Source organism: Callorhinus ursinus, unplaced genomic scaffold (assembly GCF_003265705.2).
Source record: "Callorhinus ursinus isolate GAN/ISIS: 27379988/994484 unplaced genomic scaffold, GSC_fseal_2.0 scaffold6, whole genome shotgun sequence".
NCBI lineage: Eukaryota > Metazoa > Chordata > Mammalia > Carnivora > Otariidae > Callorhinus > Callorhinus ursinus.
In genome coordinates, this window is record NW_027397068.1 from 71014824 (window position 1) to 71041583 (window position 26760).

Genomic DNA, 26760 nt, shown 5'->3' on the forward strand with positions numbered 1-26760 from the left:
ATCTGATTAAAGAACTTGTATCCAAAACAGATTAAGAATCTTGCCACTAAATGATGAGACAAATGAGCAAATTTTAAAATGGACGAAAGATTTTAACAGACACTTCACACGAAAGAGTTATAGGATACTCAACATCACTAGTTATCAGGAACATGCAAGTTAGAATAATGAAATACAACTACCTCCCCTCTAGAATGATGAAAACAAAAAGGATGGACAACACTGTATTGGTGAGGATGTGGAGCAACTGAAAGTCTCATGTATCTGTGTTGGGAATGGAAAATGATACAGTCGTTATGGAAAAAGGTATGTCAGTTTCTTGTAAAATTAAGCATGCACTGATCAGGGGCCCCTGGGTGGTGCAGTGAGTTGGGCGTCTGACTCTTGGTTTTGGCTCAGGTCATAATCTCGGGATTGTGGGAATGAGCCCTGTGTTGGGCTCTGAGCTCAATGAGGAGTCTGCTAGGGTTTCTCTCTCCTCCCTCTGCCCCACCCCACACTCGTGCACTCTCTCTCTCTCTCTCTCTCTCTAAAATAAATAAATCTTTAAAAAAAAAATACACTGGTCACATGGTCACTCAGTTCCATTTCTAGGTATCTATCCAAGAGAAATAAAAATGTATGTCTGGAAAAAAAACTAGGTTGTCATGTCCATCACAATACTACTCATTAGAGCCCCAAACTGGAAACAGCCCAAATGTTTATCAACTAGAGAACAGATAAATAGTACCACGTCCGTGTAATGGAATACTACTTGGCAATAAAAAAGAATGACAGCTAACATGAATGAATTTCAAAAACAGCATGCTAAGCTAGAAAAGCCAGCCACAAAAGACTATAACTATAGTATGGTTTCATTTATATGTCATTTTATCAATGGCAAAAATATGGTAACAAGGAGTGGGTTGCCTGGGGCTAGGATTAGAGAGAGGAAATGTCACTGTAGCCAATCTGATACTGCTCCTTAACCCTTTACTTACTGTGTTACAATCATTTGCTTAGGGGTGCTTTCCCTCCACGGATTTATGAATTCTTCAACAGCACACGCCCATGGCATTGTTCATCTTTTTTTTTTAAAGACTTTATTTATTTACTTAAGAGAGAGCTCGAGCACAAGTAGGGGGGACAGGCAGAGGGAGAGGAAGAAGCAGACTCCCAGCTGAGCAGGGAGCTCCATGCGGGGCTCAATCCCAGGACCCTGAGATCACGACCTGAACTGAAGGCAGACGCTTAACCAACTGAGCCACCCAGGAGCCTCATGTTATTCATCTTTTTTTAATTCCCCAGCCCAACACACAGAAGGAATTCCATAAACGCTCACTGAATAGCGATTGATGTGAATCTGGCAATGCTCATTTAAAACTATAGCTTGATGTGGGGCACCTGGGTGGCTCAGTCAGTTAAGGGGCTGCCTTTGGCTCAGGTCATGATCCCAGGGTTGTGGGATAGAGCCCCCCGTCAGGCTCCCTGCTCAGCCAGGAGTCTGCTTCTTCCTCTGCCCCTCCACCCCCTCGTGCACGCTCTCTCTCTCTTTCTCTCTGAAATAAGTAAATAAAATCTTTAAAAAACAAAAACAAAAACTATAGCTTGATACCACATTTAAGGAATGGCCCTTTACTGGTTCTTATCTTTCCTTGCTCCTTATTTATGAAATAAAAGAATCCTTTTCTTAAAGTGTTAAAGACGCAACTAACCTGAATGATAGCAATTTGCATCTGCATAATCTCGAGAGGGTCCTGTTGCATTCCCCAGGTCTGCAGACTTGGAGTCACGATGCGGTCTATGCTAGAGCTACAACTGGGGGGCCTCCCCACTCTGCCATCCAGAAGTTTACACTACTCTATTCCTGTATAAAGTTATATTTCTATAACTCAATTAATTATAATAAATAAACTTAATAAGTAAAAAGCATAAGTGGGTGGAGTAATTAGAGATTAACTGCTACTAACGCAGGGCCAGACAATGAGGGAGGTAGAGGAAAACACACAGGAGAAGACAGGGAAGGATGGTGGGCTATGTCCCAGAGTGGACGCCAAAAATACGGGGTCAATCTGGATGACTGACGTTGGGACTCCCTGGGGCACCCATTTTTTAAAGTAAGAATTAGATTTCATACTTGGGAGGAGAGTATGGATGGTGACTCATTAATCAAGATGTGCCTTATTAATTACTTTGTTCCCAGTTACTAGTACAAATTTGTGTTCATGACCTAATGCTACATAACAAATTACCCCACTATTTAATAGCTAAAAACAGCAAACATTCGTCTTGGGCACAACTTGGCTGGGGGTCTCCGGCTGGGGGTCTCCTGAGATTGCATTCAGGCTGTCAGCCGGGGCAGAAGTCATCTCAAAGCTCACTCACGTAACTGTTGGCCGACCTCAGAAGAGCTCAGGAAAATCCCAGCTTATCCATATTTTTGCAGGCAGATCCCAGCTCCTTGCCATGAGGAACTCTCTAGCGGCTGCCCGGATATCCTCATGACATGGCAGCTGGGATGAGACAAAGAGAGAGAGAGAGAGCGAGTGCCAGAGTATCCGAGGTGGAAACTTTCAGAACCACCTCAGTGGTGACATCCACGTCTTTGGCCCTATTCTAGTCATTAAAAGCTCCAGTAAGTTCAGCCCACCCTCAAAGTGAGGGGATTATACAAGGAAATAAATACTAGGAGCAGGGGATCATTGGAGACTATCTAGAGGCTGCCTACCATAAAAGTCCGGTGGACTTTCCACAAAAAGGTGTTCAGTGAATGAAAGAGACAGGAGCAGACTGCCTTCAGGCTTGATCTGACGCTCTTCCCTGCGTCTCCACCCTGCTGGCCTACTCCATCGGATTTTGGCATCACCAAGTCTCCACATTCCCTGGGTCAATTCCTTAAAATAAATCTCTCTCTTTCTCTTTCTCTCCCCTCCCCCCCCGGGTCCACACACACACACACCGTTGTCCTGTTTCTCTGGAGAAACCTAACTAACATAGTAAGGGACAGGAAGCCTGGGACAGATTCTCCACGAGAGCCCTCGGAAGGAAGGAGCCAACCCCGGTGTCAGACTTCAAGCCTCCAGGACCTGAAGATGATACGCGTCTACCACGGACGGCTCCCGGCCTGAGCTCACCCGGCGCCGTCCTAACGCAGTGGCAGCTTCTTCCTCCCACAACAGAGGCCAGGATCTTTGAGTGGTGTCGACTTTGTGATTCCTCACACTCTATTTTCTGTAGCATGAGAAAAAATTAGTCTCTTTTATGGAAATCCTCATGATGCTGTCAAGAAATACAATACCACGTGAACGGTAGAGAAGCTTATGTCCAACCCCGTAAAAACAGTTCTCAGAAGTCAGCAGAATCTTCTGGAGATGACCAAGGAAGGCCCCCGGAGCTGTGGCAATGCTGACGACGTCAGCTCATCCAACGACCTGACTGGGCGGATGACTGCTGAAAAGGGCTGGGTCGTTTGTTTCTCTTTTACTCATCCCGGAGGCTGAAAAAAATTTTTTTTCTCCTGTGTCACTTGACATTTTGCTGAATATAAAAGGCAAAAAAAAAAAAAAAAAAATTAAAACTCTTTGTTTATGTTAACTTTTCTCAAGTTTCATGTGATAATTAAGGAGTTGGTAATGACCAAAAAAAAAAAAAAAAGCTAAAATAATGTTCAAGTGATCTGAACATTTTTTTAAAGGTTTTAGTTATTCATTTGAAAGAGAGTGAGCAAGAGAGAGCACAAGCCGGGGGAGGGGCAGATGAAGAGAAAGAAGCAGACTCCCCACTGAGCAGGGAGCCCGATGCGGGGCTGGATCCCAGGACTCCGGGATCATGACCTGAGCTGAAGGCAGACACTTAACCAACTGAGCCACCCAGGTGCCTCAATCTGAACCTTTTTTTAAGTAATCTCTACACCCAGCGTGGGGCTGGAACTCATGACCCTGAGATCAAGAGTCGAAGGCTCTACCAACTGAGCCAGCCGGGGGTCCTGATCTGAACATTTCAATCAATGCGTTATTAAATTATACTTCTAGTTTTAGTATCTTAAATACAATCATTTTATGTTCAAATTGCAAGTCGATTCTCTTGCTGTCTAAGGGACTTTAGAGCTGGAAAAGACCCTTACAAATACAATTTTTTTTATTTCAATTAAAAATTTATAACTCGGGCGCCTGGGTGGCTCAGCTGGTTAAGCGACTGCCTTCGGCTCAGGTCATGATCCTGGAGTCCCGGGATCGAGTCCCGCATCGGGCTCCCTGCTCAGCGGGGAATCTGCTTCTCCCTCTGACCCTCCCCCCTCTCGAATAAATAAATAAAATCTTTAAAAAAAATTTATAACTCAAAAAATTGGTTCTCATAGCATTAAAGTACACAAAGTTCTGCATCTTTAATGAAAGAGCTTGTTCCTGCACCACAGGACATCTGGAAAAGCTGTGTTTCTCTCTCCACATCTTTCCTGACCTGCTAGGAATTCCTGTGTTCCCGGTCACACTACACAGAGCTTGGTCTTCGGCCCTGCTACAACGCTTCCACAGGAAATCCCTCCAACATCTCGTATCTTTTCTCTGCTCTGTCATCTCGAAATCTTCATTTTCAGGCCCAATTTCTCTGTAGAACCCCATTCCCCTTTCCAAACATCTCCTGAGTGTTTCCATCTAGATCTCAGCTCTTAAGACTGAGTCAGGCTCAGCCCAGCCAACCGGGGGGATCTGGAGCCGAGAATTTGACCCCTCCTCCGGGTGAAGGAGACCTGGGATAGGCCTGCAGGGGCTGCCCACCCCAGGACGAAGCCCGCTAACGCACCGAGGCTAAAGGGAAAGCCACAGGCAATAGCAAGCCAGGCAAGTATCTGGCATCGGACTGGGAGGGTCTTGTAGGAGGGTTTGCATGTGCCCTCTGATAATCATTAAAATTGCACACATTTGCCATCACTGACCCTCAACCCCTTGCCACCCCCACCCCTGAGACTCTCCCTAAGTGTTGTTGGCCATGGCCCGTAAAATTATTCTTTTCAAAGATCATGTTAGTCCCAGATGTGCAGAAACCCAGCTGCAGGGAAAGGCAGTCAGACACTGGGCCCCTCCCCAGCACCTCATTTTTATTCACGGCTTCACCCTTCTCTAGCAAAGTTAGTATGTGACACGCCAAGGACAGTCTCTGGCACCCCGTGTGTGCTAAGAAAATGTTAGCAATTACTATTATTCAGCAGTAGAACCACAGCTACCTTAATTTTTCCCTTTCCACTGTAGGAGAGCAAAATTCACCACCCCAAAATGTGACTCTGTGGCATGTGGATTATTTAGACCGATTGTTTTTAAGAAACAGAAAGCTCAGGAAGAATCTTTGACTTTCCTCCTAACTGCCTAATAGAATTTCGATAAACGAGCTGCTCCAGGAAGGATCTAGATAACTAGAGTATAACATGAGCTAGGTACGTAGGCAGGGAGGAAATTAGCAGTGTGCTTGTTAAAACTCCACTCTCTGTCCCACTGTTTATGAATGGCCCAACAAACATTTGCTTTTTTTCACTTTCCTATGAATTATCCTCCCTCTTTTTGAAGTCCCAGACCCTCTCCTCTTCTCCTTACCTCGGGATGGCATATAAGCCTCAATTGCCTGACTGCATGCTGGCCTTGAATTCTTACGCAGCCCCCATACATACACAATTAAATGTGATTTTTCTCCTGTTACTCTGTCTCAGGTTGATTAAACTCTTAGACCCGCCAAAAGAATCTTGAGGGTAGACTAAAATTTGTCCCCCCCCAACACTGCATACATATGATTGGCCACTAAGTCCTGCATGCTCTTCCCAATAAAATGATATGACGTCTAGGGTTTGTTAAATATTACAGGCGATGCAAAGAGCAGGTGGGTGTAGGAATGGGTTGGCCATGGGTTGATGATACCTGGGTCTGGAAAAGAGGTACATGGAAGCTCATTTTACCAATCTATCTACTTTTGAATGTTTGAAATTCTCCATAATAGAAATTTAAACACCAACAAAATTATCTCTCACGCTGATTCTTTTCTTCCCATGCCATTGTTTAGACACTGAAGGAAGCAAGAAGATACTTGATGAGTAGCAATGCTGAGGAGCGTATTCCCTGGAAAACGTTGGCCTGTCACACCAGAGGGCCATAGCAGCATGTTACCTCAGTGCATCTGCCTGGGTGCTTTGTGGCCCCCCACCTCGCAGGCTCAGAAAGTGATTTGTCACCACCTTAGTCGTGGCTCTACATCAGAGGGGCAGATCTCACGAACGAGGCTCAGGAGAGTGACAGCTACTTTGGAATGCCAATATACTCGCCTATAATGGAGTCTAACTGACGAGGGTGTGGGGTACTTGAGTCCTTTTGCTAGCAGCTTCTCTCCCTCTAGGCAAGCTATACAGCGTTTTATGGGCTTGGAATCAGAGCCTGGGAAGTTAATCATGCTTTGCATATGTTTACTGGCATCAGGCCAAGGTAGCCTTCCCCACAAGGCCAAGACAAGGAAAGGCACCAGAAGCCTGGATAGGTGCTCGTATGCCTGCCGCATTGAACTCTGGGCTCTCCTTTCCTTTGTTACCGAACCAAGTCAAATGCCCCCTACTGACAAGCACTTCCTTTCTTCAAATATGTTAATATCTTTAATCTAATAATTGTTGAATATTGCATGCCAAGGAACAATTTTATCTCTTTAAGGGGTCTTTGGATATTTCTGCTCTTATCAGCCTTGTCTTGACCTTTAAGAATCTAACGGGTGTATCGTTTCTCTTAGCTCCAAGTTCCTAGGTAAGAGAGGAGGACATTGCAGAATAGTGTGGCCATAACTACTATAGGAATGAATACCTTTAACTACTAGGGTTTTCTCATCTGTCTCCTTCCCTATCAGGTCCACCTGTTCCAGTGCTTCCTACATATCACTGCCAGATTCATTTTCCAGAAGCATTACTTTCAGATACTTCCTAATGGTTCCTCATGGCCTCCCAAGTCATAATGTACACTTTCCCTATCTTTCTGGCTCCATTTCCCACATGACAACCTCTGCCCCAGTCAACTTGGTCTAACTGACATCAAGAGAATACAGCCTGAACTCTTTCATTGTTGTATTCTTGCTTACACCGTCCTTTCTACATTAAAAAATTGAATATTTACCTGTTTTTCAAGATGTAGCTCAAATTCTACCTTCTTTTGAAGTTTTCTGATTATACCAACCATAGGTGACAACTGTCTCTTGTGGAAAAACTTGATAATTGTCAAGGCAGGCATCATTGGGGTCCAGCCTGTACGGTTGCCCAGGAACCCCATGCTTAAAAGGGCCCCACACTTGGTTTAATGCTCTGCTCTTGCTGTCTTGAAATTCTTTTTTTTTTCAATAAAGGAATGTCCAAAATATTTGTCAAAAATTCAAAGAACCATTAAAAAGAAATTAATATTTTGTAAATTTACATTTCATGTAATTGATGTAAATTTGAGATTATTTCAACCATCTTACTCTTACCCCAAGCTTTGACCTAACTGGTTAAAGTTTCCTTAATCTCTTTACCTAAATAAGTATTTACCCTTGCTTTGAATTAAGTATTTTATTATTCCATTGATCCCTCTATAAACTTGTTAGTTATAATTGTACACAAATCTTTGTGTAGTTACACTAATGACTAAATCATGAATACTTAATGGAGTCTAATAAACTATACCCTCAAATTCTAACACCTTCAAACACTTTTAATTCTGTTGTTACCCTTACTGACTTTTGTATTACCCTTGTCATTCAGTTTAATTCTATATATATTTTAATTTCCATGAGACATTTCTAGTATCACTTCATAAAACAGTATTCATTTATATTTATCTATGAATTATCTTTTTTGCTATTCTTCATTCCTTTCTGCATTTCCAGTTCAACCTGGGATTATTTTCCTTTCAACTGAAGAACTCACTCTAGTGTTTTTTCTAATTCAGTGATGCTAATAACAAAATATTTCAGCTTAAGTTTGTCTTAAGAAATCTTTATCTGGGGATGCCTGGGTGGCTCAGTGGGTTAAGCATCTGCTGTCAGCTCAGGTCATGATCCCAGAGTCCTGGGATCGAGTCCCACATCGGGGGTCCTTGCTCAGCAGGGAGCTTGCTTCTCCCTCTGCCCACCGCTCCCCTGCTTGTGCTCTCTCTCTCTCTCTCTCTCTCGCAAATAAATAAATAAAAATCTTAAAAAAAAGAAAGAAAGAAAGAAAAGAAATCCTTATTTGGGGGCAGTATTGCCACTGGGCATAGAATTCTGTTTTACCAAGGGATTTCTTTACCACTTTAAAAATGATGCTTCACTGATGTCTCATTTTGTTTATATTGAGATCTCAGCTATCAGCTTTTTCCTTGTGTATTTAGCTTCTGTATTCTCTAAAATCTTTCTCATTATCTTTGTTCTTTAGATCATAGTGTAGCTTGTTGTTTCCTGTCTACTTACTTTGCTTAGGGGATGTGGAGTTAATTGAAAATGGAATCTGTGGATTGATGTCTTTCATCAGTGTGGACCGGGCTTCTGTATTTTCTCTTCTCTATCAGTTCCTCTCTACATTCTCTCTACTCCCCTTTTAATCACATCCCACTTATCTTTTAACTCTGACCTGAATTCTCCAACATTGTTCACCCAGTGTTTTTGTTGGGATCTTTGCTTTTTTTTTTTTTAGCTTTATTTTAAATTTTCTTCATTTGTTTCAGCATTTTTTACTTATAATTGAGAAATTATTTGTATTTAGGGTGTACAAGATGATGATTTGGTATATGTATACGTTGTGAAATGATTACCACAATCAAGTTCACTGACATATCTATCCTCGCATAGTTATTTTTGTATGTGTGATGAGAACACTTAAGATCTACTCTCTTATCAAATTTCAAGTTTACAACACAGTATGATTGACTCTAGTCACCATGCTGTACATTAGATCACCAGAATGTATTCATCTCATAACTAAAAATTTTTACCCTTTGACCAACATCTCCCCATTTTCCTCACCCTCCAGCCCCTAAAAACCATCATTTATTTGCTGGTACTATGAACTTGACTTTTTTTTTTTTCTAAAGATTCCACGTGTTAATGAAATCATGTAGTATTTGTCACTTTGTATCTGGCTTATCTCACTTAGCATAATGTCCTCCAGGTTCATCTAGGTCATAAACATCAGGATGTCCTTTTTTATGGCTGAATAATACTCCATTGTATCATATTTTCTTTATCCACTCATCTGTCAAAGAACTTTCAGGTTGTTTCCATAACTTGGCTATTTCAAATAATGCTGCAATGCACATGGGGGTGCAGATATCTGTTCAAGATAGTGATTTCATTTCCTTCGGATATATGCCCAAAGGTGGGATCGCTGGATCATATGGTGGTTCTATTTCTAATTTCTTGAGAAACCTCCATACTGGTTTCTATATGGCTGCACCAGTTTACATTCCTACCAATAGTGCCCAAGGGTTCCCTTTTCTTCAGACCCTCATCAATATTTGTTATGTCTTGTCTTTGATAATAGCCCTTCCAACAGGTATGAAATGGTATCTTATTGTGATTTCTATTTGAATTTCCCTGATGATTAGCAATGTTGAATACCTTTTCATATACCCATTGGCTATTTGTATGTTTTCTTTGGAAAAATGTCTATTCAGATCCTCTGCCCATTTTCTAATCAGGTTATTTGGATTTTTGCTATTTGAGTTATATGACTTCCTTATACATTTTAGATATTAACCCCTTAGATATGTGGGTTACAAATATTTCTCCCATTTCATAGGTTGCCTTTTCATTTTGTTGTTTCCTTTGTTGTGCAGAGCTCTTTAGTTTGATGTAGTCCCACTGACTTAGTTTCGCTTTTTTTGCTGTATTTTTGGTGTCAGATACAAAAAACCTTTGCCAAGACCAATGTCAAGGAGATTTTCCCTTACATTTTTCTCTAGAAGTTATTTATAGTTTCAGATCTTACATTTGATCTGTTTCAAGTTGACTTTTGTATACGGTGTGAGATAAGATTGATTTCATTCTTTTGAAATTCTTAATATTTTTGAACAAGGGTTCATACATGTTTGTCTTGCTCTGGGACCCACAAATTATGTAGCTCGACCTGATAACTGCCCACTGAGGAAAGAACTTGGATCCCTGTTTTAAGTGACCCAGGCCTGCTCAGAACATAGGTATCTAATGTAACTGTGTTACAAAATTATTCACTTCCTTTTCATTTCAATCAACTCAATCTACTGAATATTTATCAGGCTGGTTTTAAGCGAGGAACCAAGAGCCCCTTAATCCTCCCAAAAAACAATTACATTTTCAAAAGAACATGCTAAATTCATCTCTAACTGTTACATTCTAGTGGGAGGCATTTCAGGCAGAGGATGATTGTGAGGCATGCTAGCTCTGGGGTGAGCATATGGGGTTTGAAGTCGGGGTAGTGTGGTTTGACAGACACCCCAGAATCGTTCTGCTTTCACAGCTTTTCCCTTCTCTTTACTTCAGAAACCACAGGTTCTCTAAAAGACAGGTGTTTCTCCCAGTGGTTCTCATGGAAATAGTATGAGAGTTTCGTTTCCAGGAAGAACACAGGACGTTGTTTAGTAAGAATAAATCGCCATGACCACCTGGAGGCCTCTGAGTGTGGTACCAGGATGGATGTCTTATTTTCCTTATATGTCAAATTCTAGGGGAACACAAAACACTTTTTTTTCCACAACTTTGAGCTTATCTACCATAGTTCTTTGCACATTGTAGGCTCACAATAAATTTGTTGCGAATGAAATAAAAAGCAGCTAATAGACCAAGTCTGTCCTAATAAGAGCCACTGTTTCTTGAATGCCTAGTGAGTGCCAGACCTCTGCATGCATCACTCCAGTCAATGAACAATTGTCACCTGAAAACCATACCTTTACTTTGCAAATATTAATATGGACAGGTATCAGGTAGATAGTGACTGTTTATAAGAATCATATGTGTTTCTGAACGGCTCTTTATTTAAGACTTTTAAAAATTGAGCTTAGAATTTCTGTTTCTATAACATTAAACTTGTCACCCATTTTGAAACTAATGTGGAGCTTGTGTTTATATGAACTATGAATTTCTATGCCCTTTTTCACTTAAAAGAATATTTTGCATTTTGACATTTCTTGACTTAATCAGAGGTTTAATTGACAGAAGAATTGCTGAGGCACCTGTGAAAATGAGGAGAAGCTCGAGATGCTAGACACCCCAGGGAAGAGATTAAGTATATCCTGGGGCTGAACGGAATAGCAGTGACGATGAAGGAAAGAAAGAAACACCATGGGAATGAGCAAATACAGGTCCTGGCTGTGGATGATGGAAAAGCTGTAACTATTATGGAACAAAATGTCCGGATATTCGTTATAGATCTGAGAACTGTAATTAGAAATCAGCACCAGGGCGGCTCAGTCGGTTAAGCATCTGACTCTTGATTTTAGCTCAGGTCATGATCTCAGGGTCGTGAGATGGAGCCGCACATCGGGCTCCATGGTTAGTGGGGCGTCTGCTTGAGATTCTCTCTCTCTCTCTCCCCCCGTGCCCTCCCCCACTCACGTTCCCTCTCGCTTTCTCTGCTCTCTATCTCTCAAATAAATAAATAATCTTAAAAAAAAAAAAAAGATCATTTAGGACAGCGTACCGCTGGGTTCAAGGCAAATGCGGGGCCCCCTGCTCACCATTCAGCACTCAGCTGCCGGTGGCCTTTCTGAGTATCTGATCAAAGGCCTGGGAAGGAACAGGACTTTAGGGACAGAGGATGTCATTCGCATTTACCAGCTCTAAATCGTGGGGGTAGCGGCAACTATCCTGCATTCGTGTTAGCGAGCACTGTCTTTAGGAGTGCCTCCCACGAAGGAATAGTGTGTGTGTGCATGCAGGTGTGTAAGTGCGTGTGCGTGCCCTAGTGTATTAGATGGGACTTTTAGATTTAAATGTAACTCCGTAGTCTGTGACTTGAGCAATGACACGTGAGCTAGCAAAAGTCCTTTGCAGCCCAGCTATTCCTCCTGTTGCTATCACTCACTTCTTTGTGCCCAATCCCCTGTCTATAAATACGTTCTGAGGACTCACACCAGAGTCTGTCCATAGCAGGCCAGAGAATCAAAGCAATGTCCTAGGGTGAAGTTTTAGGGTAACACAGGGATACTGGAGCCTGGGACATCGTTTGGGAAGCCAGCTGGTTAGCCAATGTTACCATTACTGCCCCCATCTCAACCTCCTATCCCAGCCTCCCTTCTGGGAGTCGGGTGCACCCACACGGAGCAAACAGGAGAGCACAGAACTGAGAGCGAACAGCCCTTGTCGCAGCCTCCCCCTGCCCGGCCGGGCCACCCCTGCCATCTGTGTGGTCTCAGTGACCTCCAGCCTCTTCCGGCCCTGACCCGCGGTCCCAGCCTGCCCACTCAGATCTTAGCAGCGGGGTTCCTGCTACATCTCCAGGTCCGCGCACTATTTCTGATCATTATACGTGGACTGTGTCTCCCAGACGGAGGAAGAGAGAAGTGACTGAGTCAAAACGGAACAAAAACTAAAACCAACCAATTAGCTAAGCAACCCAAACAAAAGGACACTCACTTTCACATATACCATTGGCGAGTTTAACACCAAGGGAAAGCCTTACATAAAATAACCTCTCTCCCTTCATTGTATCTCCTTCCCCTACTTGATTTTCCACCAGAGCACTTCCTGAAATACCTGACATGTTATATACGCACCGTGGTTTCTTGCCTTCCCCCACCCTCTACCTTTTGTCAGTTCTGGAGGGAGCAGGGGCTTTTCCCTCTGTCAATGCCTGGTACAAGGCAAAGAGTTAATACATGTGTTGTGATTGGAAAGGCACCTGTCACACCCAGTTTTGCTATTTTCAAGGCCACCCTTGAGGGTCACTGTAACTTCATCCAGCTCATCAGGTGAGAGAAGATACAGTCTTGTGACAGACCGAGGCCGGCTCTGGGCGTCCCTACTAGTCCCCATTCTTCTATCGTCCAGCATGTGCAGGCGGGGTCACACATGTCCCCCCCCATTCCACATGAGTTCTCATAACTTCATATTCCTGCAATAGTTTCCCATTAGTTGACCTAGGACTGAGTTGGGTTCTGAGCTATTGGAACACAAAGAGAATCTAATTTTGACTTGAGAAACAAACGAGAAGGCTAATAATATTTATCGAGTGCTCATTATGTATGAAACATCATGCGAAGTCCTTTGAGTTCATTACCTAGTTTCACACACACAGCAAACCCACGACATAGGTACTATTATCATTCCCATTTTGCAGTTCAGAAAACCGAGGATGAAAAAATTAAGTAATGTACCTGAGGTTACATGGGTTGTAACAGAATCCAGATCGGTCAACAGGAGAGGCTGCTCCTCAGGAAGAAAGGAGGAGAAAAGAGAAAGGAAGGGCAGGGCGTTAGGGGCACCTGGGTGGCTCAGTCGGTTGAGCGCCTGACCCTTGATCTCAGCTCGGGTCTTGATCTCAGGTTCGTGAGTTCAAGTCTCTCGTTGGGCTCCGCACTCGGCGGGGAGCCTACTTAAAAAATAAATAAATAAAATAAAAGATGAGTTTTAAAACATTGCACCGTGAAAAAATGAGTTTGGGGCTGGAGAGTTTCTGAGTTACAACAATGAAGTCGCTCATTTCTTTAGTTAACACCACAGTGCTTTAGCTTCGTGAGTGTATAGTCATCCCAACTAAACATCGCGGAACAAACCCAGACAGTCCGTGGCTGCTGTTCTCCTCTTGCCACCGGCTGCGTCCCTAGCACGAGCTTCCTCGAACCCCTATCCCTCCACTCCCTGGCATGACAAGAGTGCAAAACCCAAACAGAGCAGCTCTGTTGCTTGGCCCACAGGCCCTTTTTCCTTTTGAAAGGGCAATCTCGTTATAACCCAAATCTGTCTGCACATGCCAAGCAAATTCCTTTGCTAATCAATTGTGCCCTCACCAGTGTGCGCACCGGAAACTCCGGCTATCGAGGGCATGTGTGCCAGGCTCGGTGCTGGGGCTCGGGGTTCTGCGGGCAGCCTGTGTAGGGTGCCACCTCCAAGGCAGGCTGTCAAAGGAAGAAGGCAGACGGGAGGCAAGAAAGAGGCATGAATGGGTTTTTCAAATGGTAGCAGGAAACAAAAGCCGCCTCTTCCCGACTTCGCCCAGAGCCTTCCATGATTTTCCCGAGTGAAGTCAACTTTTTCGTCTGGGAGAAGCTGCTGCCCCACTGGGCACCTGGACCTCGGCAGGTAAGAGAAAACGATGTCACGTTTCTTCTGTTCTTCTAGTGGGTGGGGGGGGGCGCTCCTCCAGGACAGGAGCCCTTGTCCTGTTTTCAACAGTGACACCCCCTTCCTTCACAAACCCCCATTCAAACCTCTCACCTAAAACATTTGTCGTTTGAAAATGACATGTTTGGGAGACCTGTCATAAGAGAAGTGAGTTCCTGTCCCTGCTGTGGCTTAATTCATGGACATAAGTGAGTCCCTTAACGACCCTGGTCTCGTTTCTGCCCCTGCAGGTGAGTGGACTGGCATTTTAGAATACCACGGACTTGGTACTTACATCCAAGACAAACAAATGCCGACCAATGATTGGAAAGTACGTAAGAGATGTGTACCTCAATGATAAGTCACACTAGAGGGATCTTGAACAGAATTAAAATCTTTATCGCATTTCTAACATCTCAACTAAATACTACTCAGCTTAGCAGCTTTATTTTCATACACACCAGCCAGAAGCAAAATTATAGCATAAAATTACTTCATAAAACTTGGTAGAGGAAGAACACTTCTGAAGAGTACTTTTTTTTTTTTTTTTTAGAAAAACAGGATGTTACTGAGTAATAAAATTTTTGGAAGCTCGTACTGTGCAATGGTTCACATTGGTATGCGTAATGATGGAGACAGTGGTTTTCAAATGTGTTCCACAGAATCCCAAGAGTTGCTCAAAAGTAGACTCAGGCAAATGCGGTATTGCTTAATTTGTGATTCATAACTCCTGTCATTCATTCATTTACTCATTCATTTCACACAGTTCTTTTAGTGGGGGCTCCCTGTGAGCTAGGTGAGGAGGGGCAGGTGTGAGACAAGAGCCCAGAACCTCCTCCCCTTAACATACTTACAGTCTGACGGGGGAGACAGGCACATGGTCACTCCAATGAATTACTAACTGAGATAAGCTTCCAAAGGCAAGGACACCAGTACTATGAGAACTTACACTGATAGAACCTGACTTCTTAGACTGGGGGCCGGGGAGATTTCCCCGAGAATTGTAACCGCCGTGACCGTTCATGGGAGCTCTGAAAGATGAGTGGGAGGTTAGCTGGGATGGTGGGTGGCTGGGGAGTATCTCAGACAAAGGAACAACATAAGCAACATAATTTAGGAGTCCCAGCACATAATGAAATTGTGAGGCCCTTTGTTCAAACCGATTAAGAATTTAAAGATGCTGAGAACAGAGCATTAAAGCAAGGACAGTGTCCATCTGGGCACGGTCCCTTTTGCACAGGTCACATGGCCACCCAAGAAGCTGGTCCTGGTCCTTTCCCTGGAAGGGAATGTGCTGCTCAGGAGTCAGGAAGGAGGGAGAGGCCCGGGGGGCTGCAGCAGAGTCTGGGAGGGTGGTATGAAAGAGAGGCGGAGATCAGGCTCACATGAGGATTACATCAGTGACTACACTTCCGGGCTCCAATAAACAATGCCTCAAAAATATACGTGGTGATTCACTTTTATTTAACTATTTATATTGATTTGCATTGGTTATTCTGCGTTTGGTGTCTCCGTGGTTACTTCCAAAAATGAATGCAAGGCTATAGAAATTGTTCAAGTAGGAAAAGACCAAGAAAAGCTGGTCTTCTGGCTTTCTTGGTGCCAGGTACCCAAAATGATCAGTTGCCCAGAACTTCTCAACTGAGCGTGCCGAGCGCACAGGTCATAGGAGCGACCTTGACTTCCTAGCAAAACATGCATTACTGAACAGCTGCAGGCACCTGAGTCCGGCTCTCAAATTTAAAAGACTATGGAAACCTCAATACCTATATTATTACTTGAGTTCAAATCCTGGCTTTTCCACAGACTAGTGTGTGCTCTTAGTTGTTTGTTAAAATGTAAATTCATTCTTAAGACAAAGCAATACATCTTTATGCAAAATTTCTGACAATAGCATCTGGTGAATCTTTTTAGGAATTTCCTAGGCATAGATAATGTATTTTCATATTTTTTACACAAACGGATTGTACTATAATGTTCTATAATGTTCTTTTTCCCTTTATTAATGCCTCTTAAAATAGTAACACTTTCATATGGGCTCCCTTGTATTTCATTTTTGTGGCTATACCATATTTATTGAGATGGCCTTGGGGTTTTTTTTAGGATTTTATTTTTTTATTTATTTGTCAGAGAGAGAGAGAGCACAAGCAGGGGGAGCGGCAGGCAGAGGGAGAAGCAGACTCCCCGCTGAGCAAGAAGCCCGACGTGAGGCTCGATCCCAGGACCCCGGGACCATGACCTGAGCCGAAGGCAGACGCTTACCCGACTGAGCCACCCAGGCGCCCCTGAGACACTCCTGTGAACACATTTATAGTTTGCTTTCTGTTCGGGTTCTCACAAAGCAATGGTTCACCGGGCATCTTTCTCACTTACACAAGTCAGGCAGCAGGATAAATTCCTAGAAGGAAAGCTGCTAGGTCCTCGATTATGGTCATTTCCAGTGTTAATAAATATTACCAAATCGGCCAAGTTATTTAAGTGAGCCTTGATTTCTTCATGTCTGTAAATAGTGGACAATAATGGCTTTCTCAAAGGTTTCTTATAAGGACTAAATGAGAGTAAGGCATGTGAGAGCCTATTATAGGGCAAGTAGGCTGCCAACAAATGTTTGTCTCCAACTTTCCTTTTACTTAGGAAAGGCTCTTAGTGAATTTTGTGAAGACTATTGCTTCAGCCGTGACCTCAGCAAACAAACATTCACAGTGCTCTGTAGCGCCATATCCTTTTTAAACTCCATTGTTGAATGTAACTAATGAAATCTCTGGAGGTCAGATAGAGTATTTTTTGAGAGCACACAAATTTGACATTACCTCTAAATACCTCTTTCCTAGACTAAGGTTGATCTGATTTGATAGCTGCCTCTTTTAACATATATCCCTAATTAATAAAAACAAAATGTACTAGACTAACATACCAATTAAGATCTATCTCCGGGTCATGTCCTTTGTACTTGAGTGAAAATCTTGCTGCTCAATTTGAGTCATTCATCGTTAATCAAACCCATATATCTACTCTGAAGAGAAACATTTTGACAAAAAAAAAAAAAAAAGGAAATTTTTAGACCTCTCATTTCCTCTTCAGGAAGCCTGTTGTGTCTCCCTCAAACCTCCGGGGCCCCAAGGCGTTTTTAAATTTATCGAGAGTCCAGAAGGAGGTTAATTGGGCATCTCAGAATGAAAGCCCCACACGTCCCGGCCCAGAAGCTCCAGCTGGGATCATAGCCTGTGGTAACCTCCAGGCTGGAGTCAGAACCTCCTTGGAGGGTGTCACAAGCATACCATGGGGGCGTGTGCACGACTTGTGTCTTTCCACAGGGTCCGCTTTATTCGATCATAAAGCAAGGGTAACATGATTGTAAAGCGGTTTCAGGACTCCAAACCCGATGACACTTCACTATGCGTGTAACGGGGCTTCATACACGTCACACGGGACAAGATATAATACAAAGTCCCACAACAAACAAGATACCTTAAAGGTAAGAAGTTAACGAACCAAAGCGAAGCCAGTCCCTGGGCACCACTGAGAGGACTCGGTCTGGTCCGGGTCAGCCCTCCATGCTCGCTGCTTATTATGTTCAGGCCGCGGAGGAGCTCTGTTCTGTTCAGAGAGCAAGCAGGCAGAGCCGCTCCTCGAGGGTCCTTTCCAACCGGGTCCGGCGGGGGAGGTCAGCGTCTGGAGAGTCTGACAGTTCGCTGCACAGGTCCTCCCTTCTTAAAGGAGTTTAATCAGTCCTGGGCCTTTGCAGGCCTCTTCTGGGTCCAGTGATTATCAGCCCCTGGTTCTCGCAGGTTCTGTGGCCTCACTGATTATCAGTCCTTGGTGTGGCCAGTCTGTGCTGGTTTGGGTGATAGCTGGTCTCAGCTGTGGGGCTCTCGGCCCCCTTCCTGATTAGCTCACTGCTTGACAGGAGTGACTCCATCTTGCTCTCTCCAGCCCACCCCGTCATGACTCATGACTAAACCATAAAGGTCATGCAGGAATGAAATATGTTTTTAACCACATCAGCAGTATGGTTTTACTCTGCTATGGATAAAGGCAAATCTAAGTCATGTAATCATGGTTCCAATGAAAATCAGACAAAATCAGATCAATCTCAGATCATATGAAATGTCAATTGACAACATAAAATGAAAGTCACAACAAATCAAAATGAGTTAGATAGTTAAAATTGAGTCAAATAAAGGTAAATCAATTGAGAGTACAGCAAAATCAACTAAGGATTAAATCAAATATAAATTAAGTCAGGTTATAAAGTCAAATCAGAATCAAAACTCAAACTTTAAGTCCTATTTAATAAGAATTAAGTCAGAAATCAAACTAAATCTGAATTCAATTAAGGTAAGCTAACAAATCAACAAAGTCACATGAAAATCATGTTATCAGATAGGGTAGACAGAGGTCCAAAAACATGAATGAAATCTTCGACATAGGCTCACGGCGCATACAGTAAAGAACAGGGAGGGTACGGTTAATCATAGTCTTTCTGTAATCTTCCCTTCTTAAGCCTGAGGGTGCATAACATTCTAATAGCTTTTTTATTTTTTATTATTTATTTATTTATTTTTCTTAAAGATTTTATTTATTTGACACAGAGAGAGACAGCCAGAGAGGGAACACAAGCAGGGTGAGCAGGAGAGGGAGAAGCAGCCTTCCCTCAGAGCGGGGAGACTGATGCGGGGCTCGATCCCAGGACCCTGGGGTCATGACCCGTGCCGAAGGCTGACTCCTAACGACTGAGCCACCCAGGCGCCCCTCTAATAGCTTTTTTAATAAGATAGCCAAAATAATAGCTAAAAGCAATAGAAGGATTTCCTTAATGGATTCTCAAATATGAGTAGAGAAGTACTTCCCTCCCATCTTTAAGTATTTTAAGGGCTTATAGTCAGACCAGGAGCCAGAACAATGACATGTTTAAAAGGTTTTGTTAGCAATTCTAGAAAGGAACATATATTCTGTAAGTTTTGTATATCTCTGCTCAGTGCGGCTAGGTTGGTGTTGGGGAGTGCCAAGGCCACACAAAGGGCCTGTGCAGCATGTTCAAAGTGGGTTAGCTTTGCTGGTCAAGGTTTCGTGGGCCACCCTGAGTCCTTCTAAGTTTTTACCTAGAGTTTATCAATCTTGTCAGTTTTCACCCAAGGTATCTCTGTTGCTCTGGTGTGACAGGATGTTGGAAAATCCTTACATGAATATTCTGAGATAAAGGTACCCATTTTGATAACATTATTAAATGTTACATTAAGAGCACACAATATTTTAATACATTCTTTGCCGATGGTGATGAAAGTATCATGCCTCCAAGTGCGATTAAAGGAGGTGACCTCTGAGGAGTTCTTAGCATCAATTATCCAGTTGAAAAGTGTCCCCTGTGGAAGAATAAATTTTCCATGGATGTTGTTGCTAGAGGATGAAGATTAGCATTGATAGCCAGTTCATGCCAGGTATAATGCAATCCAGGTAATTACATCACTGAAATATCCTCTTTTTGGGTAGTAAATATCCATCCCTCCGTATGGGTGTGTGGGTTGTCAAAAGTGCTGTGTTACCATGTACTTGCGGGATGGTCGGTGTATGTGTCATATGCTAATAGGCTTTTACCCCCAGTAGTCTTTGTTTTAAGATTTTATTTATTTATTTATTTGAGAGAGAGAGAGAGAGAGAGTACAGAGAGAGAGCACAAGTGTGGGGGGCAGAGGGAGAGGGAGAAGCAGGTTCCCCGCTGAGCAGGGAGCCCAATGTGTGGCTCAATCCTAGAACTCTGGGGCCATGACCTGAGCCGAAGGCAGACACTTAACCGACTGAGCCACCCGGGCACCCCAACTCCTTAATAGTCTTAACAATGAAAGTCTACATTGTCCTATATTGTCATAACCAGATGGCCTGGACGTGTCTAACTGCAGGAGAGACTCTGTCCAGTCAGAAGAAGACATCTTCCCTGTTACAGTAATGTTTCTGGTATCATTCCACGCTCTCTCCAGTAGGTTACTGATTCTGTAGCAACTATTTTCTAAATTGCTCTCTTATGTAGAAATTTCTAAGATTGAGTGAATATTGTCGGAGGACTTGGACTTTACTGGAAATGTTATAGTTAGGTTTCAGTCGGTAGGCGTGGTAATCGCACATAGCTGAGACAATGGAATGCAGTTCTCTGAATGCTGAGGAGTTCTTGGAACCTAAATCACCTATTGCATTAAATAGGGGGTGAACATGTTTTTCTTTAAATGCAAATAGCTCCTGCTTAAGAGTCTGGATTTCTGCTTCTTTATCCCAGAGACAATTAAGTTAGAGATGATACCTAGTCCTACCAGGAACTGTAGGAGGTTCCTAAGCCTAGTTTTATCAATAGGTGGTAAGTTGGGCAATTCAATGGGTGGTCGTTCCTATTTCTGTTGCATAAATTTTACATTCAGGTTGTATATAGAACAAATTGAATTGTTCCTTTTGTTATTTCAACTCTCTGTGACATAGGTTTACATACAATTCTCACAGGGTTAACTAATACAGGTTCAAACACATTTGGCTTGAGGATTTTTGGTGTTGGTTTGGTAATGCAATGTGTCCATTGTGGTTTCCAACGGAAAGTTCTCATATAATGTGTAGTATTCCAACATCTCTCAGTAATACATGGGCCTGGGCTGTTGGGTGATACACCATAGTTGTCAAAGTAAGTCCTTTAGCTACGTAAATTGGTGTAAATGAATCAGTTCTGATTATATTCTCATAGATAGGGTGCTGTGCCCACCATTTGTGTTCTACTCACTGTGTATCTGATGGTTGGATCAATGAGAAGAAATACTGTTGCATACCTGGATCAATCTGTGTTACTAAGTCTGCATTAAAATCAATTCCCAATGTTTTCCACCATGCTGGTGATCTTCCTTGTATAATTGAGGTTTTCCTAACCAGAAGGTATAAAACTGTATTGAATCTAGTTGTTCTAATGGACATACCAGTATGATCACTTCCTTTGTTATGTTATATAGATTGACTGCAGAGTTTGATATTAAGGTAGCATCATATGTGCCATTTATCTTAAGCCATTTACAAAAAGATGTGTCGTGGGTAGGATTAGTATTGGAGCATTTGAGTTGTTGAGTTGTTTCTTATACCATGTAGGTGTGAAAGGACCTAAAGTAGCTGGATTCAGAGCTGCAAGGCTATTACAATTATCTAGAATATGAGCACAAGTAAAGCTCATACTGCCCCGTTTACCTCTTAAGTGCTGAAACTCATTTAGATATGATTGTATAGGTGTTATAGACTGTTCTGGGAACCATTTTGTTTTAACTTTGGGGTACCCAGATGTCCAACAATTAGTCATATTAACTGGCAGTTTGTAAGTTGTGATGTTAGCCTGCAGTAGGGGACTATCTCTGGAAATATTCTACCATGTAATATTGCATCTAAATTTTGATAAGCCTGGATGATGTCCAAAAGTGTTACCGCTGGAGGAGATGTCACTTCCATGAGGACATAGTGCCATGATGATATTTTCCGTGGGGATATCTTCAATGATGGACGTGTTATGTGGCATCCATGTGTGACCTTTGCTTATGCCACCATTCCATTGCATACTATATCCTGTGTTATGCTAAGTGTTAAGTGGGAGCTACCTCATCATGGTGTTGTTCAAACTTTATGATTCCATTCCATTATGAATTGGTCTGCAAAAAGTGTCAACAGCTGAACTTGACTCATAGGTCCTGCTCCAGAGCAATTTACTAGTCCATCAGGGTAATGCCCGCACCCTGTAAACCAATGTTTTAAAGTCTGAATTGTCCCAAATTGGTAGTTTAGGTTCCCTGAATATTCTGTGTAAAAATAACCCCTTGTGTGTGCCACTGTAAGGTTCAGCAGAAAGCATACGATGACTGGTTTTAAAAGCATTGGTCTTGTAGCATTGTCCCCACGTAGGCGTGTGGTAAAATTACTTTCAAAGCCTCTCGGGCATGCCTGTGTCCAATTATGGCATAATTGTTCCATATAATAATGTGGGTTTTGGGGTACATGTAAATCAGCTCTAGCTTGATGTGTGAAGTGGTGATCCGGTTGTGTAAGCAAGGTTGGTCCTATTTTTAATTTCCAATCTAATTCTGTGGGTGCAATTGTTCCATTTCCTCTTGTATAAAATCCTTCAAGTGTTAGGTAGGTTGATGAAGCCTTGGCATACCAAGTGCCATGTGTATTATTACACTGTGAATCTTTGTGTCTCATGCAAAAATTGCCAAAAAATGGAAAGTTTGGAAAATCTATTAAATAATATTCATACTAGGTAACATTGTTGTTTGTGGATATGAGGTTGTAATCCTTTGAGTACCCAGTTGGCACTGGAACTTTGTCTAGGGGTGGGCTAAAGTGTGGAAAATGATGTAATGAGGGTTAGTAGTAGTGGTGCTAACAGTACTATAAGCAGTAGTAGTAGTTTCCAGATACTCATATTTGTCATATGCATCCTCTGTTCCATACCCAGTTGGTACCAAAATTTATACCACGTGTTGACAAAGGATTTGTATGAGTGTATAACAAGGTTCATGCATGTGATGTCTGGATATCCCGCAGGGTATGCTCTATGTTGGGTACATACGTTTCTGCGGTGAGGTTATGTAGGATGGTACTAATGTTTTTCAATTCAATGCATGGGGTTAATTCCATGTCTTCACTTAAAATTTTCTTGTTTGTAACATGAGTGGCATATTGGTGTGAGATATTACTAAAATCTTCATGGAATGAGCATAAGTCTGGTCTTTCCCACTTTATCATGTTGCGTCTACAATCATCTAGTGTGTGATCTCTTTTATGTATAGCTCCGTAAAGGTATGAAGTTTGTAAGCTAAGAGTAACAATTTTGTTGGCAAAGCTTAATGTCATTACTATAAGTGCAAAAGGGTCTTAAAGTTGCTTTTCGAGCTCTAGTGCAATTAAGCACATATGTAATTAGCTCTGGAAAAAGGGAGATGTTATTGTATAAAATATAGCCTGGCATGTGTTCAGGCAGTCCTGCTGTGGTTGGGGCATGATTTGAAAAATTGAGTTTTGGCGTGGGCTGGCTTTGTGGTGTCGTATTCAGGAGCTAAAATATTATTGGTATCTCTTGTGCTCATAGGGATAGTGCCCATATTTATGATTAAGATACATAAAACTGGCCACCAAATCTTGGCAGTCATGTGCTACATGTGGGTATGTTTCCAGCCTAAAATAATGTCCTCTGTTATCTCTCTGATTAATCAGCCCTTGTATATGTTGACAACAGTATGTTAAAAGCCAACAAATACCAATTAAGTGACCTATGTCTGTGACCTCCACTAGTCCCTGTAAAGTTCCTAATGCTACTGCTAGTTCAGTCAAGAAGCAATCGTTAAAATTCGCATGCCTCATGGGAGTCAGCACATCTTGGCACTCAAACCAATCAGCACATACCTGCTGTGGCTAAGTGTCATCATCTAACGGGTCTTCCCAGAGGTCTGAGAGATCTTCCCAGGATGCTTCCTGGGCAATGCGGGGTAATTTCTGGATTGTCTGCCCAAGTTATTTGTGCCGAGTCTAGATCACCGTCAGGAGATTCTGGGGAGTCTGGTATGGTAGAGTCTGGTATTTGGTGCATCTCTCTATTGTGGAAAATCTTATTCTTGTAACGCTTCGTTAATTAGGCAGATTGTGTAGTTAACTAGGTTTCTGCACAATAGTTGGGTCCTGTTAGCACTGTGGCAATGTCTGTGGTGGCGACAGGTGAAGCATCCAGTTAGCTCAGTAAGACCAAAAATCAGGACTCTATTGGTAATTATTAAAAATATTTTCCCTAGTAGCCTCGTTGCCAGGAAACTAGATCAACACTGCATATTTGTATCCTAATTGATGGTGCAGTTGGTGTGCATGTGTATCTCTTGTCTTATAATGCCAAGGGCTCAAGTGGCTGCTGTACCAGTGAGCAGGGACACACGGACTGTATGTAGTACATGGCAGTTTTCTAATCTATAAGAGGAGGAATGTATTTTACACGTGCCTGGCACGTGCCTGGCATGTTTGTATAATGTAATGTCCATATGAGCACGCTAGTTATTAGCCAAAATATAATGCCATAGGCATAGTATGATCCTAGTTTGCATCGGTTTTCCTCCAAGTATTCTTTTTTTCTTTTTTTTCCGAGAGAGCCTGATGGGGGGGGAGGGGCAGAGGGAGAGAGAGAATCTTAAGCAAGCTCTATGCCCAGCGCGGAACCTGAGGAAGGGCTCCATCTCAGGACCCTGAGATCATGACCTGAGTCAAAATCAAGAGTTGGACCCGAAACTGACGGAGCCACCCAGGCCCCCCACCGCCTCCTCAAATTATTCTTAATGTATGCCTATGGGGGCAAAGTATGGGATTTTCTTAAGTTGTAGCTACCCTTTGGCCCCTGAAGTCCAATAAGTGTTTCCATGTCTGTGAGCAACAATATCCTGTAAGGAGACAGAACTGTCCCTCAGTTTTGTTGCTACCTTATATGGAAGTTTGGGCGGGTCTACTGGTACCTTCTCTTTCCTATATCTGGGGCAGAAGTGTTTAAGATCTTATGAGGACTATCTTTTTGTAATCTGTCTCTTTGATTTAGCACAAAGCAAGCCGCATCCAGGGCCTTGTCTTTCTACCAATTGTCATTCTCTTTTTAATAATCCATTAAATCTTTCTATATATCCAGCAGCTGTAGGGTTATATAGGCTTGATGAGAATTTCATTCTAAGTTCCATAGATCACAGGGCTTTTTAACTGAGGTGGCTGTAAAGTGAGTTCTCTGGTCACTTTCTATTGTTATTGGTGCTCCAAAGTGAGCTGCCCATGATCCTAGAGCTCTTACGATTTATTGCATGGGCTGAGGACCTCAATGCAGCCATGGCTACCCCTAATGCTATGTATATGTATTCCCTGGTGGTGGCATGCTTCTGTTGATAACTGTGATTTTAGCAGTCCTATGAAATCTATTTGTATTATAAAATTAAATGTAGTGGGTTTGTATGTGTCTATTGGTGCAGTGTGCCCATATCTATCATTTGTTTGCACATGATGCATCCCTGCAATGTTCTTTTTTATTTCTTGCCAAGTAACCCTGGGATTTCTTTCTGTGAACCGTTTGAATAATGCATTTGTACCTATGTGTCCTTTCTAGGTACTGCCATAATTGAATGGTTTAATGAGGGGTTTTCGGCCAAGGAAGTTACCTGATGTATCTCGGTACCCAACAGTGCTATCATGTTTGCTCCACTATCCCATACATGGAGTAAGCAGTCTACATCAGATACGTCCTTGACAGCAATTCGTCCTGATCTTCTGAAGTTCCGCGCGAGTATATTCACTAACTGCCACTACTTCTTTGGGTTGTCCTTGCCTATGATTATGATCTACCACTCTTTTCCCTCTAATAATAGGTCTGCTTTGATAATCAACCCCCCACGGTGGAGTTATCATAGTCTCACAGGATGGGTGTCCTGTGGTCCCAAGAGCGGTTTGTCCTTTAAACTTAAATTATTCATCGATTTGGCCTTCCTTATTATTCTGTTGGCTAGCTCCTTGCCTTTTTTATTCGTCCCGGTCTAGCTGCAATGTGGTTTTCATCAGTAAGATGGGAACATCTGCAGGGGAAACTGGGGACACTAACAGTTTTACATTTTTAGGATCCTTCAGATCCATGACTACATCTCCTGGGGTCCTAGTTCTGAACCTCCTTCTGACTTCTGGTTCTGTGGGGTACCACAGGTCTTCTAAGCAACGTATGATGTCTGACTTCTGGACCTTTCCACCCTCATTTTTAGATGTTTGCCTAGTGCCCACATTTTTCTTCCTTTCTTATATTCTAGCAGCTGTTATAGATTCCTTAACTATGTAGAATTCTATTTCCCACTTATACCTTTCCCACAATATGTATACAGGTTTTTACGCAATTTTTGTTTGTATCATTCCTTTAGGTTATGGATTATTTGGGCCCCTAATGACGTGCATTTATGCACTCTTCCTGAATGGTTTAATTTTTTGTAAGCTTCCCTGTGCCTTTCTGAGGTGGTCTCCCTTGGTTTCGGCTTTAGCTAGTTCTACCTCACACCGGGCTTGCAAAGGGGTAAGCCAGACCACGGGCTTCTACTGCCAGCTACTCCCTTCATAGAGCTGGTCTCCTTTCCGCACGCCTGTGCCAACACCTTAGGATCTCACCCCAAGCAAGACACGTGGAAAGTCTACATTCACACAAATTTATCCCCCAACTTACTGTTTTTAATTCTGCTGTAGTCAATTCCAGCAAGACTCAAGGAGGGTTTTGTGGGTTTTTCCCCCCAATTCTTCCAAATTTTCTAAAAGCACGTAGTGAGTCAGTGACATGGAATCCTGCGGACTAAGCCAGCTTTTGCGAGCACTCTATAAAGGCCCCAACACGAGCTGTGTCTTTCCACAAGTTGTGTCTAAACACGGTTGTGTTTATTCGATCATAAAGCAAGGGTAACATGATTGTAAAGCGGTTTCAGGACTCCAAACCCGATGACACTTCACTATGCGTGTAACGGG

General features: G+C 42.7%; 1 protein-coding gene and 1 long non-coding RNA gene across 3 annotated transcripts in view; one reads left to right on the forward strand and one right to left on the reverse strand.

The window, feature by feature from the left end:
* LOC141373013 (uncharacterized) lies at nt 1-26719 on the reverse strand. Its single transcript, XR_012378627.1, has 3 exons — nt 26468-26719; nt 3066-3516; nt 1-264 (listed from the first exon to the last, which is right to left on the reverse strand). It is a non-coding gene; the product is annotated as an uncharacterized lncRNA (long non-coding RNA).
* SNX9 (sorting nexin 9) overlaps nt 17556-26760 on the forward strand; it is a 117062-nt gene continuing 107857 nt past the window's right edge. The window contains exon 1 of one of the 2 annotated variants that reach the window (XM_073894153.1): nt 17556-17716. In XM_073894153.1, the coding sequence (XP_073750254.1) occupies nt 17624-17716 (93 nt within the window). In that variant the 5' untranslated portion in view covers nt 17556-17623. The remainder of the gene's footprint in view (nt 17717-26760) is intronic. The other variant, XM_073894152.1, reaches the window with a different exon arrangement.